The sequence below is a fragment of the Danio rerio genome, chromosome 15 (genome assembly GCF_052040795.2).
Source record: "Danio rerio strain M-AB ecotype USA chromosome 15, GRCz13ab, whole genome shotgun sequence".
NCBI lineage: Eukaryota > Metazoa > Chordata > Actinopteri > Cypriniformes > Danionidae > Danio > Danio rerio.
In genome coordinates this window covers 5,565,123-5,580,360 of record NC_141035.1, presented here as the reverse complement: position 1 = coordinate 5,580,360, position 15,238 = coordinate 5,565,123, and the positions used below count along the sequence as shown (strand labels likewise).

At 36.6% G+C, this 15,238-nt stretch overlaps 3 protein-coding genes across 5 annotated transcripts in view; all 3 read left to right on the top strand.

Moving 5' to 3' along the window:
• brwd1 (bromodomain and WD repeat domain containing 1) overlaps window positions 1-15,238 on the top strand; it is a 1,114,631-nt gene that overhangs the window by 499,310 nt on the left and 600,083 nt on the right. The gene's annotated exons all lie outside the window — the stretch shown is intronic.
• Window positions 1-15,238, top strand: part of phkg1a (phosphorylase kinase, gamma 1a (muscle)) — an 831,529-nt gene that overhangs the window by 348,839 nt on the left and 467,452 nt on the right. The window lies entirely within an intron of this gene.
• arrb1 (arrestin, beta 1) overlaps window positions 1-15,238 on the top strand; it is a 348,576-nt gene that overhangs the window by 81,290 nt on the left and 252,048 nt on the right. Inside the window, exons 12-16 of one of the 3 annotated variants that reach the window (XR_015508606.1) lie at window positions 1,752-1,835; window positions 3,588-3,611; window positions 7,388-7,458; window positions 9,336-9,387; window positions 13,947-15,008. Coding sequence is in view for 1 of the 3 variants with exons in the window: in NM_001159822.3 (NP_001153294.1) it covers window positions 1,752-1,835; window positions 3,588-3,611; window positions 7,388-7,458; window positions 9,336-9,387; window positions 13,947-14,058 (343 nt within the window). In the remaining 2 variants the exon portion in view is untranslated. Of the gene's footprint in view, window positions 1-1,751; window positions 1,836-3,587; window positions 3,706-7,387; window positions 7,459-9,335; window positions 9,388-13,946; window positions 15,009-15,238 lie in introns of those variants that run through there. The other 2 variants (NM_001159822.3, XR_015508607.1) reach the window with 2 other exon arrangements.

Sequence of the window (15,238 nt, the reverse complement as noted above, 5' to 3'; positions counted from 1 at the left end):
CTGGTCCCACATTATTCAATTCACCAAGCAGATGATTCCTAAGTCACTTTAAATACCCTTAAATTCCATATAACAGCCATCCTTGTTTTGAAGAATCTCCCCTTCCAACCTTACTCATCCTCCTTTCCTAAATGGGTGGCACAGTGGCCCTATGGTTGGCACTGTTGCTTCACAGTAAGAATGTCACTGGTTCTAGTCCTTACCAGAGCCAGAGATATACACATATATCTATGATCGGGAGTTTTCCTGGATGTTAGTATGCAATTTTTTTTAATTACGAAAATTATAATTTTACATCACTTTTCTACATTGATGGATCAGCGATCGCATTGGCATTCCTGACAAAAAGCTTGTGTTTGTGTGTATGGAAATGTAATATTCACCCTCCCTGTTTAATTTGATCTAATCCGTGTCCTGAAACACACCTCCTCTCCTGCTTTCACTTCTCATACTGACGGAGGGAGCGATTCGTTTGTGAATGAATCTCCGTTATGAACGACTCGTTCACTAGCCGACAATAATACAAGTTTCTGGCACGCAGCATCTCGTTGTCATATTTCTTTTGCATTGTTTGCTGATTTTATTCAACAAAACTAGCATAAGCCGAGTATTTAGTGCGAGTTGGAGCTGCTTTGCCTTATGATGAATGCAGTAAGTGACTGTATTATCATCAACAACGTTACCTGTTGAGCATAAATTTCAGAACATACAAAAACGTAAAAAACTCAATCTTACCAATGAAATGTTCTGCCTTTGTGCTTTGTTTTCTTTGTTTGCTCGTTACTACAATCGTAGACAGGGCTAAAGTCCCGCATCTTCACGTAATAATACTGTCTTGTCTAGTGCGGTTAAATGACATTTGTCCTGGGAGCACTGTACCAATGTGGCGGCGCTATAGACGCATGCTCAGGGTCCCTATGCGATATCTAGTGTATATATCTATGTCACAAATTGAGGAGCGGGGAAAGGAGGCGGAGTGGAGCGACAACGAGAGGAATCCTTCACAAACTGAAGTCATTCATTTTTAAACGAGAACCGGCGGCGAGAAACAGTGGCGCGTCTTCATTGGCTATGACGCGGTTCGGCGGCAAGCAATCAGAATGAAGTAGTCCACCGCTTGAGAGGAGTTCAGAGAACACAGACCTGTGAACTTTGGTTCCGACCACAGTTGTTCCCAAGAGTTTGATTATTGCGTATCAATTATTGAAAATCACGCGGGGGCCCCACGCGGTGCGTGCCCTGCGGGCCCGTCCGCTATGGCACTGGACATGCGCCTAGTAAGTAGCTATCTCTTAAGAGCAATCACTAACTGATCATTAGCTACAGTACTACAGCAGGGGAGTTCTCGGGATCTACCTGAGCTCAAACTTCCCTTTCGCCTTGCAAACAGGAGGAAGCCCCGGGCTCGAGGATCTTATGAGCTCAGGGCTCTCTACCGGGACAGCATGCCAAACAAGCTTTATAATCAATCAGCAGCTACGTGTGAACTCTTGAAATTTAGTTTATTGTTGATTGGTTAGGTTGAATAAAAGCGTATGTACTCTATATAACTGCTTATTTTGACAGATTATTTCAAATATGTGGCTAGGGAATAATTAAATTTAGACTTTGTTTGATAGAGCCACTACAAATCTTAACGTTGAGCCCTCTATAAATTTGACATTCCATTCATAATGTTCTAAAATGGTCCTAAAAAGCCTTCCTGTCATGTTTATTAATTATTTTCTTCATGGTGTTGCTGTTTTAAAAAGGTTGCGAGAGGGAGCCAACAAGGAGATTCTGGGCATTATTGTATCTTATAAGGTGAAAGTGAAGCTGGTGGTGTCTCGCGGAGGGTAAGTGTGCATTTTATACATTTTTTTGTGGCGCATGATGCTGAAATAAATTTGTATGTTTTGTGCAAAAGACATGAACGATATCTCAAAATATGCAGCATGCTCCAGGGAGAAGCGTTATCAGTTTATTTTTTGAATTCAATTTTAATTTTTGTTTGAAAACGAGTGGGCGTGGGCTTTGATGGACTGGAGTACATTGTGTTTAATGGATTGTACTGATGGTTAACAGAATGTCAAATGTTCACCTAATGAAGTCTCTTTAAAGGCTTTTAAATGTTATGAAAATCCCTTTTGGTAGATGTAATACTGGTGATATTTTGTTTATATTTATTCTATTGTTTTATTTAAATAATGCTGTATTTTTGGTTTAGTCATCAGTTTTATGCTCTGAGGTTTAACGTTGCCTCATATTGTTGGCTGCGTCTGAATGCTCTTCCATGCTTCCTTGGGGATCCTAGAGGATCAGTCACTCTGAAGGCTAAGAAAAAGGGTCAATGAATGCAGATGAATTGGAAAGCGCAGCTCCTCACATGTGCGGCTGATTTTAAATCTTTACCTAAATAATTTTAACGCTGAAGAAGCCGAGCATCCAGTTTCCAGCTGGAGATCCAGCCACTGTGGCAACGAGACATAATGGGTGCTTCTCAGTATTCTTCCTCGTTTCCTTACTCCTCTGTCCTTTATCCTGACCTGGAAAATCGATCTAGCTCAGCCATCTTGTAGGACATCTCAGTGCTCTAAATGCATCGTGAGGACTTGAGGATTTAGGAGAGAGGGTGCTTCCTGAGGAGTAGGTGTCTCATATGTAAGGAAACACTGGTGGATTATTTGCGGAAGGTTTTTTTTACTCACTAAACGTGACATTCCAGCCTGATCTCATGAGGAAAAGTATTTTACATTTTGTCAGTTTAGTGACTAATTCGTACGAATTCACACAAGTTCAGTCGTACGGAAATGTACAATTTTGTACAAGCGATCACAAACCGAAAGCGGCGAGAGCGTCAAAGTAGCCAGAAGTCATTCATTTTTTAACGAGAACCGGCGGCGAGAGACAGCAGCGCGTCTTCATTGGCTATGATGCGGTTCGGCGGCAAGCAATCAGAATGAAGTAGTCCACCGCTTGAGAGGAGTTCAGAGAACACAGACCTGTAAACTTTGGTTCCAACCACAGTTGTTCCCAAGAGTTTGATTATTGCGGTTCCTGGATTTTCAATTATTGAAAATCGCGTCGACGTGGGGCCCCCTAATCACGCGGGCCCGTCCGCTACTTTTAAAAAGGAGGCGTGGCACCTAACCCTACCGTCATTGGGTGATGAGCGAATCGTACTAAATTTTTAGATTTAGATTGTACAAATTCATATGAATTAGCCACTAAATAAAAAAGTTACGAATTGCCGTGAGATTGCGTTGGACATTCATGTAAATTCTCCTCCCCTTCACATCCACGCCAATAATCAATTACAACAGTTGAAAAATCCCATTAATGTTAATAGTAAGCATGAATTTATTGTAAATGTTCTTTGTCTCCATAGTTCCTTTAATTTTGATGTAACTTACACTACCACTCAAACATTTGGGGTCGTTTTCCCAAAAAAATTATTCTGTTCATGTAAAAAAAATTCCCCCGCTGAGTCGAGTGCTGGGGGCTTCAGAGGAACTCTCTGACAACTTATGTGTAGCCACTTTAAACCAACATGGCTTGATCGGTAAACATTTAAAGTAATGTTTGTGTTTTATAAATTTTTTTTTTAGGTTGCTGGGAGATCTCGCGTCAAGGTAATGTATAACATTTATTCCTACCAGAAATTATTATTGTGTGTGTGTGTGTGTGTGTGTGTGTGTGTGTGTGTCGTCACCTTACAATTATAAGGTTCTGACATTTTTGTCAAAATTAAGTAATTGACATATTCTTATTAAATGAAAAATTATTTACATTATAGGGTGTTTTTTATAAAAACAAAAAACAAATGCTCCACACATAGGCTGTTTCTCAATATCAAGTACACAAAGTTCGGACTTGCGTCCTTCCAAGATCAGACTTGACAAGTTCAGACTTGGAAGAATGAACTCCCAAATATGCAAGGACGAGTCGGGTCCTTTTTCAAATGAAACGGCAGTGTAACGTCACTTACGCCTCATTCACACGGGGCGTCAGCTTCAATGCTTCCCATTCATTTTGAATGGGTGACATCAGGCGTTGCCGAACTGCATTGTGGATCCGTTCAGAGGCTTTGCTCGCTGCAGAAGTTGGGACTTTTCAAGTGCCGACGGAAGCGTCAGCCAATCAGATCGCTGTATCCAAATACACCAGCTCATACAGTAGCCGATTGCTGACTAATTTCATTGGCTGATGCTGCTATAATGATTGCGTCATTCCCAACTTTAGACACGCTCTCTGTCAAGCGTTACTTCACCATGGATTCATCGGTTTCACAGTACATTAACAATAAAATTATTTAATTATATAAAGCACGACCCTGTAATTATATTATATTAATTTTATAAATCTACATTTTTGATTTAAGAAAATGTACACATAAATTCATATAAATATGAAGTAAAATGAGTTATTATACACAGACACATGTCTTTGATTATCAGATTTAATAAACTTCAATGGTAATTATGCAAGTAAGAAATAAAGACATACACGATAAGAGATAAAGATTGTCAAACAATTTCGTAAGCGAAAACAAACAGCGTACAACACGGTAACATAATTAAAGACACTTATAAAAGGTAACAAAATAATACTGCTAAAATAATACACCTGAGAACAAATAATAGATTTAAAAGATCAAAACTGTCAGTTAGATATTCACAAGATGAATTAAATATCATGTTTTAACTGCAATCAAAAGATAAAATCCAGCGGTACATCTGAAATGGACTGGCTGATGTAAAGCTGCTCTTGGCGGGGGAGGTGATGACGGAGATCCCGCTGACAGGCTGGGAGTCAGAGTCTGCATAAGCTGAGCCACATCGTCAAAGACGTGCTATCTTTGTGAATAAACTGCTGATTCGAGTTTAAAACAACTAAATTCTCGCCTGAAAAACAGTTAAAACATTATTTTGTGACACAGTAAAGGAGTATTTTTAAAACCGTGCAGATTTTCTCCTCCATCATTAGCGTTTGCTGGTTTAGCTGCAATGCATTCTGGGATACCTGAGCTTCGCAAGTTCGCACAAGTCACCTCTCGATGCATTCTTGGACAAAGGGGCAGAGCAAGTACACATGCGGGAATTTTATCTGTACTTGGCAAGATGTGAACTTTGAATTGGAACACTATTTTGGCAACGGTTGATGAGGTTTCACGAGGACACAAGATCGCAAGTACAGACAAGAACGCATATTGAGAAACAGCCATACTGTTATGGAATGCAAAAACTTTGAAGCCCAATATCTCAAAATCATTCAGGACGTAGATAGAACCTTATAAATCAAAGGTGACGGTTTGTGTTTGATCTCTGAATGTTTACACAACAGCAATGGAGTGTAAGGTTTTTCTTGCATGTCTTTTGAAAAGTTCTACATCAAAACAATCCTTGTTCACAACATCCATAAAACAACTGAAAAGGTGACACTTTACAGCAATGGTTCATTATTTAATGTATTTATTACAATTAACTAAGTATGAATAATATTGTAAAGCATTTATTAATCATAGTTCAGCATTAATTTATGCATTATTAAAAGTTGTGCTTGTTAACATGAATTAATGCACTCGAGTTAATATAAACTACTGTTATTTTGAATTAGTTGGAATTAGTACCTTTTATCGGTCTATGCATTGTTTTTCATTTAGTGTTCGCAAGAAACTTGCTCTTCAACTTATTTAGCCAATTTTTGATTATTGCAATATTGTTTATCAGAGTGCATCAAAATGAGATCTTGCTGCCCTTAATACGGCATATAATAGACTTTGCAGATTTGTTCTGGGTTGTTCTTTTTATACACATCATCGTTTAATGTATGATCTGTTGCAGTGGCCATCTTTGCACACAAGACGACATATTTATTGGCTTCAATTTATATTTAAATGTATTCATTTTGAGTATCCTTACTATTTACAACAATATTTTGTATGTTTTCCCTTAAATGATCAGTTAGACATTCTGTTCAGACTTATTTTTTTGTTCCTCGTTGTAAAAAAATCTATGAGTGAAAGAGCTTTTATGTTTGAGGGTCTATCAGATTGGAATAATTTAACTGCGAACATTCGATCCATTAAATCAGGGGTGCTCAATCCTGTTCCTAGAGAGCCACCTTCCTGCAGATTTCAGTTGCTACCCATATCAAACACACCTGAACCAATTAATTAGGACTTGAACACCACCTGATAATTAAAGGCAGGTGTGTTTGATATGGGTAGCAACTGAAATCTGCAGGAAGGTAGATCTCCAGGAACAGGATTGAGCACCTCTGCATTACATCATGTAAGGTCTTTAAGCAGACTTTGCTATCACATTTTACTTTGGATTGTACTTGTTTTTCCTGAGGATGTTATTATTTATTTGGTGATTGATTTACTGATCTGTATATAGTTTTTCTACAAATATATATGTATGTGTGTATGTATATTACTCCACCCCCCTCCCTTCTTTTCTTTTTTTTTTTTTTAATTCTTTTTCTTTTACTTTTTTATTTTTTATTTATTTATTTTATACTTTATCTTATTTTATTTATTTATTATTTTTTGATGTTATGCCATGTTTTTTGGATGTTGCGTAAATTATGATTTGTCTTCTTGTGTTGTTATTAATTGTGGGACCCCCTTGAAAATGAGATGGTAAATCTCAAGGGGTTTATCCCAATAAATAAATATCATTTAACTTAAACAACTAACACTAACTTTTCTAGTGATGGGCTGTGGCTGAAAGGGCATCCGCTGCGTAAAACATTTGCTGGATAATTTGGCGGTTCATTCCGCTGTGGCGACCCCAGATTAATAAAGGGACTAAGCAGATAAGAAGATGAATGAACCAATGAACTAACACTAACAAAGATGCATAAATAGTGTAATTAATGTATTTCTAATTGCGTGTTCATTTTAGTAAATACATTAAAGAACATTAACTTATGGACCGTTATTTTAAAGTGTAACCCTGAACATTTAAAATCCACTGAACACATACTGTAAGACAATGTTATTGTTTTAGGTCCTCAAAACACTGTGTAAATGAACCGAAAAAATTCATTCAAAGTTATTGTTATTTTCATTGAATAAAGCTCTATGGTGACACTCATTGACTGAGACTGTCTATACACTGAAGAGTCTGTCCTGTCCAGCTGACTCCAGCGCATTATAGATTTCCATAAGTAGCCAAGCTCTTGACCAGAAGCACAGACAGACTCAGAGGCTTGAGCAGATGCCATCAATTACTGGAGCATTTGTGCTGATGCTTTTAGGCCAGTGGTTCCAGCACTCTGTTAGCACCTTATGAGTGGTGGGATTGAGGTCTAGGAGCAGCGTATCCTAAAAGGCCAGGGTTTATTCGGTTAGCATGTCTAGTGGATGCCTCACTGCCATGATTTATGTCTCCCTCTGCAGTGATGTTGCCGTCGAGCTCCCCTTTACATTAATGCATCCTAAACCATTGGAGGAATCGATCTACAGAGATGGTTTGTGCCAGAATGCCTTTTCATCCGCTTTTTATGTCGCTCTGGATGGCTAGTTTAAAACTATGATTTATTTTTAGAGCCTAAAACATACACTTAAATGTAGAAATGTATTATAGAATATATTTTTATAATAAAAAACATAAAACAAATCAAGTATCTTTTATAATTTCAAATAAAAAAATAAACTTTAAAGGGATAGTTCACCCAAAAATATTTTAAATGAATTTTTGGCTTCTTCTGTTAAACACAAAAGAAGATATTTTAAAAAATGCTGTTAGCTGGCACCCATTGCTTTTCCATATATATTTTTCTTATCATGGAATTCTTTGGGGGCCAGCAAGAAACATTCTTCAAAACATCTTATTTTGTGTTTAACATTCCTCTCTATGCACCAGCCACTTTATTAGGAATATTTCTGATTTCATTTCAATTTGTTTAATGGAGAGAAGGTTTTTTTTCGACACATTTCTAAACATAATAGTTTTAATAACTTATCTCTAATAATTTATTTTATTTTATCTTTGCCGTGATGACAGTAAGCAATATTTTACTAGATATTTTTCAAGACACTTCTATACAGCCTAAAGGGGCATTTAAAGAGTTAACTAGGTTAATTAGGTTAACTAGGCAGGTTAGGGTAATTAGGCAAGTTATTGTATAACAATGGTTTGTTCTGTTGACTATCAAAAAATATAGCTAAAAATTTTGTCCTTGACCCTTTGATGCACAAGCTATAAAATAGATATAGAAAAAATAAACTTAGATGAGTCACTTTAGACCCATGTAGTACATAAAAGGGTTAAAATGGTGTTTAAAAAATTAAAAGCTGCTTTTATTCTAGTCAAAATAAAACAAATAAGACTTTCTCCAGAAAAAAAAAAATTATCAGACATACTGTGAAAATTTCCTTGCTCTGTTAAACATCATTTGGGAATTATTTAAAAAAGGGAAGAAAAAAAAATAATCAAAGCAGGGGGCGAATAATTCTGACTTCAACTATATATTAATATATTATTCATTTTATTCATTTATTTTTTCTATAGCATTATTTTGCCTTTCTAAAGTTGGAACTATTTTGGTCTTATTTTCTATAGATATAACTGTAGATATAATTACTATGTCTAAAATTGTCTATGTTTTTACATCATATACTTATTATACTGCATAATTTAGTTATAGAGAATTTGAATTTTGAACCCATAAACATTTAAAGGGATAAGGGAGAATAAATACCGTGGTGATTTCCATTTTTGGGTGAACTATCCTTTTAAGAATATACAAATTTTTAATCTTAAAATATTTTTTCTATAATTTCAGTACTGAAGTATTGGGGAAAGTAATGCACTACAATATTGAGTTCCCATACCCTACCCAAAAAAACTAGTTGTTTTACTTGGTTACTTTTTATGGTAGGTAATGTGTTATGTTACTTTTGCATTACTTTTTTTGCTCTTTATTTAATTCTGCTCTTCAATTAACAACGAGCTGTATAACCTTCATTTACCTTTAAAAAAACATTATAATTTTACTCAGATATTATTACTTAATTTTTAAAAGTAAAACTTTACTCGTTATTTAGAAAATGAATATTATGATGTAACTTGTGTTAATTGTAATGCATTACCCCCAACACTGCATCTGGAAATGTCAGAATGTTCAAGATGTTTGTACTGACAACAAATATTTTGCAGTTGTTTGGTTGTACAGCTGAGAGTTTAGTAACTTTAGCATTCCGACACGTAATGTTTGTCAGATAGAAACATCTCTTTGTGCTGATGCCTTCATGAGATGGACATAAGGTGTTATTTAAGTCAGAAATGAAGTGCATTGCCTTCAGAGTGCCAATCAATACTCTTTCTGCAACCTCTTTGTTTCAGCCCCAGAAAATGATGCGCCCATTGACACAAACCTCATTGAGTTTGACACAAAGTAAGTGAAAATCTTTTCTGTGCGGTGTTTGGACTTTACCCAACTAAACTGCTGTGAACTTTGTGATTATTCACAGAGTTATGACGAGGCTTGTGTTGCTGATTTCCATTTATTTGTTTAATCAAAAAATTCTGTCATGTACTCTAAAAGCCAAGTGTTGATTTTTCTCATCAATGCTGCGTTTATTTGATCTAAAGTATGGTAAAAGCCTAATGTTTTGAATGTTTTAGTTATTTAAATATATCCTCCTGAGACCCTTTTTAAAAATCTTTTTTCTGTGATTTCCTTCATCCTTTGGGTAAAAAAAAAATCTACAATTTAGTTTTTACATTTAGTTTTTTAGGTCTAGTTTTACAGCATGTCCACTGTAGTGGACCACAGCACCATTTTAGTTCGAAACAACCACCAAACTCAGACAACAAAACTGCACAGGATATGGCTGTAAAGGAATATTAATCTAATATTAATGTAACAAAAACAAAACAAAAGCCATTTTTTCCCTTTTGTATAGAAATTCCTGTAATAGTTTAGTCTGAAAGTGAAAAAAAAAAGTGATGTTAATCCAAAACAAATTTAACTCAAAAGCTATTGAAAACTGATCGTCATTCTCTAATTGTCAGACTCTAAATCAGAGTCTTCCTCAACTATCTTATAAAGAATCCTCTCCGCTTCAGTTCTGCCTCCTACAACATGCAGTCATTCATTACATTAAGATGGATCTGGTGTCCACTATAGTGGACATTTGAAAAAGGATGATGTTTTTAAACACAAATAAGTTAACAGCTTTGAAAGATAAATGTATTTTTCATGACACTTTAATAAACAAATATGTATGTAATAATAATAAAAAAGAAAAACATTAAAAAAAATAAATTTTACATCCCTTTCTCCTTCCTATAAAATGTCCTTTTTTGTATGTCGGCTATTTTGGATGCAGGGTAAGAAGTGGTTTCTAGCATGCCAGCCAATCAAATGACATATCACTAGAAAGCCCAGGATGTCCTCTGAACAGTACAACAGGACTTGACAGAGTAGCTCAAAAAAAAAAATTCTAAGAAAACTCATTAAAACTTAATGTCCACTACAGAGGACACAAGTCAATGTGTGGGGTCTCAGGAGGATATGTGATATTTTCCCTTTCTTAAAATGCTGGGTTATTTAAAGCAAAACACTTGGAAAACTCTAAACCAGGGGTCACCAATCCTGGTCCTGGAGGGCCGGTGTCCCTGGAGGGTTTAGCTCCAACTTGCCTCAACACACCTGCCAGGATGTTTCAAGTATACCAAGTAAGAGCTTGATTAGCTTGTTCAGGTGTGTTTGATTAGGGTTGGAGCAAAAATCTGCAGGACACCGGCCCTCCAGGAACAAGTTTGGTGACCACTGCTCTAAACAAATAGGCCAAATCAAACAAATAGGCCAATTATAAGCCAATGGTTGGGTTTGTCAATATTTAACCAAAAATGGGTCAAAATAATACTTTTTTTAAAAACATGTAGTTAATTGATTCAATGTTGAACTCTCAGCATCATGACTTCAGTCTTCATTTTTTAATTATTTTTCATTGTTTATAATTGGTTCTCAATTAATAATAATGGCATTTATTATAAACATTCTTTAATGTTAAGATTTTTTAAATTGCAGATGCAGCTTTTGTCTATTACAGTTTTTCTCCATTGGTTTGGCTCATTTCTTCAAACAGAAATTACATTGTCAAAATTCTAAGATTATCTGTCCTAACAGTGTTAGAGTTTAGCAGAACACTATAGCTCTCTTACAAAAGCTTATATCTCTCCAAAAACAGTTCACTCATGTCTCAAAACTAAATTCCCTTCCCATATGAAAAGTCAGTGCCACAAAAATGGGAAATATCCTTCTCAATTGCCTTGACTCACTTTTTAAAACAGACCGGACATTCTTAACTCTCTTGGTGCTTTTGCCAAAATAATGTGGATGGTGCGGCACAACACCATGGTTCACCTGCAACAGTTAATATCTTTCCCAAAACAGTTCACTCATGTGTCAAAACTAAATTTCCTTCTCATTTAAACAGTCAGTGCCTCCAAACTGCTTCATCCCTTTAGCATTGTGTAAGCACTGCAAGTCAAAATGTTTAGATGTTTTGTCATTATGGCACAGGACCACTAAAATATCCCTCATGTCCACCTTACAGTCTTAGCCCAGTCCTTCACTGACAATGGTTACTGTACTGTTTTTGTCTAGCTAACAGAATACAATTGTGTATAAAACTGAAAAAAAGAAACAGGATTTTAGGGTAAGAGTGGCCTCCAAGATCAACCACACACAAAGTAACCTCCAAATAGCCGAGCAAATAGAAACTTTATACCGCATAATAAACTGTCATATAAACACACAAACAAAAACCTAGAGTGCTATAAATAAAGCTGGAGTTTCATAACAGTTCTTCACTGTCTGCCGTCCCCACCCTTCTGACCATCCACACACTGCAGTCTTTGTGGCCACAGATTCTCGTCCACATCACAGCGTATATTCCCCCTTGCAATGCAACGAGGGAAGAAACGGTGTGATCGTCGCAACAATCCCCTACAATGATCAAATGTTCCAAGGATTCACCTACTGTATGGTATTCATGGTATCATTGTGCATGTGATTACTTATACAATGAAATTACACTGATATATTTTGGAGACAACAACCATTAGACTGGGCGAGGCAGTGGCGCAGTAGGTATTGCTGTCGCCTCACAGCAAGAAGGTCGCTGGGTCGAACCTCGGCTCAGTTGCCGTTTCTGTGTGGAGTTTGCATGTTCTCCCTGCCTTCGCGTGGGTTTCCTCTGGGTGCTCCGGTTTTCCCCACAGTCCAAAGACATGCGGTACAGGTGAATTGGGCTGGCTAAATTGTCCGTAGTGTGTGTGTGAATGCGTGTGTGGATGTTTCCTAGAACTTGCTGGATAAGTTGGCGGTTCATTCTGCTGTGGCGACCCCGGATTAATGAAAGGACTAAGCTGACATGAAAATGAATGAATGAACCATTAGACTGCGAATTTCCAATCAGTTTAGATCAACAAGATCTATTTACTTGGAAATAGTGCTAAATGTAGGCTCTGTACTTAATCATTTGCAAAAAAGTACTTAGACATTTGCAATTTGATTAAATTAATGAGAAATTCAATTCTGTTTTGAACAATTGGCAAGTAGTTTGGAGGTGTGATGAAAACGAGCCCACCAGCTGGTCTTCAGGGGAGAAATGCGAGTTCATAAAGGGGAAAAAATGCTGGCTTATTCGCAAAGTGATGTTTATTTGCAGTGCCAAAAAGTCCATCCACAGTGAGGGTATATACAAGTGCTTACAAAGAAAATAAAAAAGGACCAAAGAAACAGCAACCAGGAAAATAAAATCTGCAAAAATATACTCAAATTATATCTACAAAAATAATAATAACGATAATAACAGGAATCCACAATATAAGAATTTGCTCGAGGCACCACAGTAGCTCTTGCATAGGCTTGGTGAACAAGTGCTATATGGTAGTTGGGCCTCCGGCTTATATAGCTGAAACTCTGGCTATACCATTCAAAGGTAAGTATTAAATCGGACAAATACACAAACATTAAAAAATGTAACATTCAATCAACAATTCACATTAAACACATAAAGAAAAAATCCTTAATATATAAATAGCAACAAAACTTAAATTTTCTTAATATAAATAAAAACATAATACACACTCCATGAACACAAAACACCTATTCACAAACATAATGGTTTCGACAGCAACATTTGTCCATATCTATGTTTCCATTCAAAAATGGGAATAAACTTAATGCGCAAAACTGCATTATCGCATAAAAGTTGTGCGAATGAAGCATCGTTTCCGTCTAATGAGTCAAAGCGAACAAAATCGTCACTTCCTGATTAACTGGCGCCAAATATCAACATTAAAAACTGCATTTGCTGCAGTAGAAGAAGCTGCATCAATCTTTTCTAAATGAATGCGCCTCAGAAGACAATCCTGACAAGCAGTGAGCGCGCAGTGGCGTTTGAAGGTGTCAGACGCGGAGCACGGTCGCTCTTGATTCTGGAGGTCATTAATAATATAATAACATTAATACTGAAACGGTAAGGCGTTTTAAAATGACCAAAACAACATTTCAGATGTTTTATAATGTGCTCAGCCTGACGTTTTGTCCATTCACACACATTTTAAACATCACATGATCTCTTTTAACAAAATCACATAACCTTTTTTAATGCGCATGCTGGAGTTTGTGCGGTAAAAGTGTTTCCATCGCAGTTTATGCGCATCTTTTCTTATTGAATAAAAAGTTTATCCTACCCAGTTAGGCACATAAGTTTTTTATGCGCATTTTCAAAATTTATGCGCATCATGGCGTTTCCATCAACTGTTTTTTTTATGCGCATTTGCAAAATGCGGATAAAATAGGTGGATGGAAACATAGCTACTGTAAACAAAATTTGTCCATCTTATTTGGGGAATGTAATTTCTGTTTCAAGAAATGAGCCAAACCAATGGAGAAAAACTGTGAAACAAACAAACTGTTGCTCTGTTTGTCCTTAGTGACGATGACATCATCTTCGAGGACTTTGCCCGGCAACGGCTGATCGGGGCAAAAGACGATAAGGATGAAGACGAGGAGGGCGCAGATTCGCCCAAATTGAACGACAGATAGACACAGGCAGGTCAGATGTTGGTGTTTGGTGACGATATACCGGAGGCCCTTTTGAGATAACCTGGAGAAATGGGACACCCTTTAACACACTCACAGTGGTGCAGTTGTCGTGTTCTTGTTCACATTCGTCTCTTCCATCCTGCGAGGGTGTCAAATAAAAACTTACGTGTAGAAAATGTGACCTTGTCGTGGAAGCAGTTAGAAGGTTTTAGTTGATAGGCGTCCACTGAGTGCCTGAGGGTTTCTGAGGCGAGGGTTTCTCCTCATAGCTAAATCAAACGTCAGTGCTCGCATGCCTTTGTTGTCGCTTTGTTTTCTAGATCCTTCCTTTGTTTAGAACAGAGGAGGAGTTTGAGGGCCGTGGCTTAGTATTCAACCATATTTAACGTATGGGATTTTGTTCTGTTTTAATCGCTGTAACAAGAACTGGATTTAGTATTTTTATTATAAAAGCTGCCAAATTGAATGACCTTTATAATGTTCCACGTCTGAGAGCGGAGTAGACTGAAAGTATTTTTTATTGTTTTCGGTTACCGAAAAGAACTGATATCTACAAATCTGTATTACCTAACAAAAGTAATGGATATACTACTGATCATAAGACTATATGAGACAACATTTTTTTTCTCTTAACAATCCTTTATTATTTCTAAAAAAAAAAAAAGAGGTGGGTTTCTATGAAATCATTTAGTTATAAACTGTACCTATATATCTTTAATATTGCTATAGGGTATTTTTACATAATTAAAGCTTCTCAACACAGAGCACCTATGGACAGTAATGTGCTACAGACATTCCAGTTATGATCTTCATTCTGAATAATGTGTATAAGGATTAGTTCACCCATTAATGTAAACGGTGTTATGAATTACACATTTTCATGTTGTTCTAAACCATTGAGACCTTTGGTTAGATGATACTCGAGAGCTTCCTCTGTCACACCTGTTGTAGTGCCCTCATGTGAATACTTGAGGGCACTAGCATTTGTTTTGTTTTTGCTTGTATCTCTGCACAAGTGATCACTTATCGTTTTCAGCCGTTTCTGTTTGTTTAATTGAGTCCTGTCTTTATAAACTCTGTTCGTTTGTGTTTTAGTTGCCTTTGGATTTTTGGTTTGTAATTTTGTTCCTCGTGATTTGGTTTGTTTGTTTGTTTGATCACTTTGTATCGTCTCAATAAT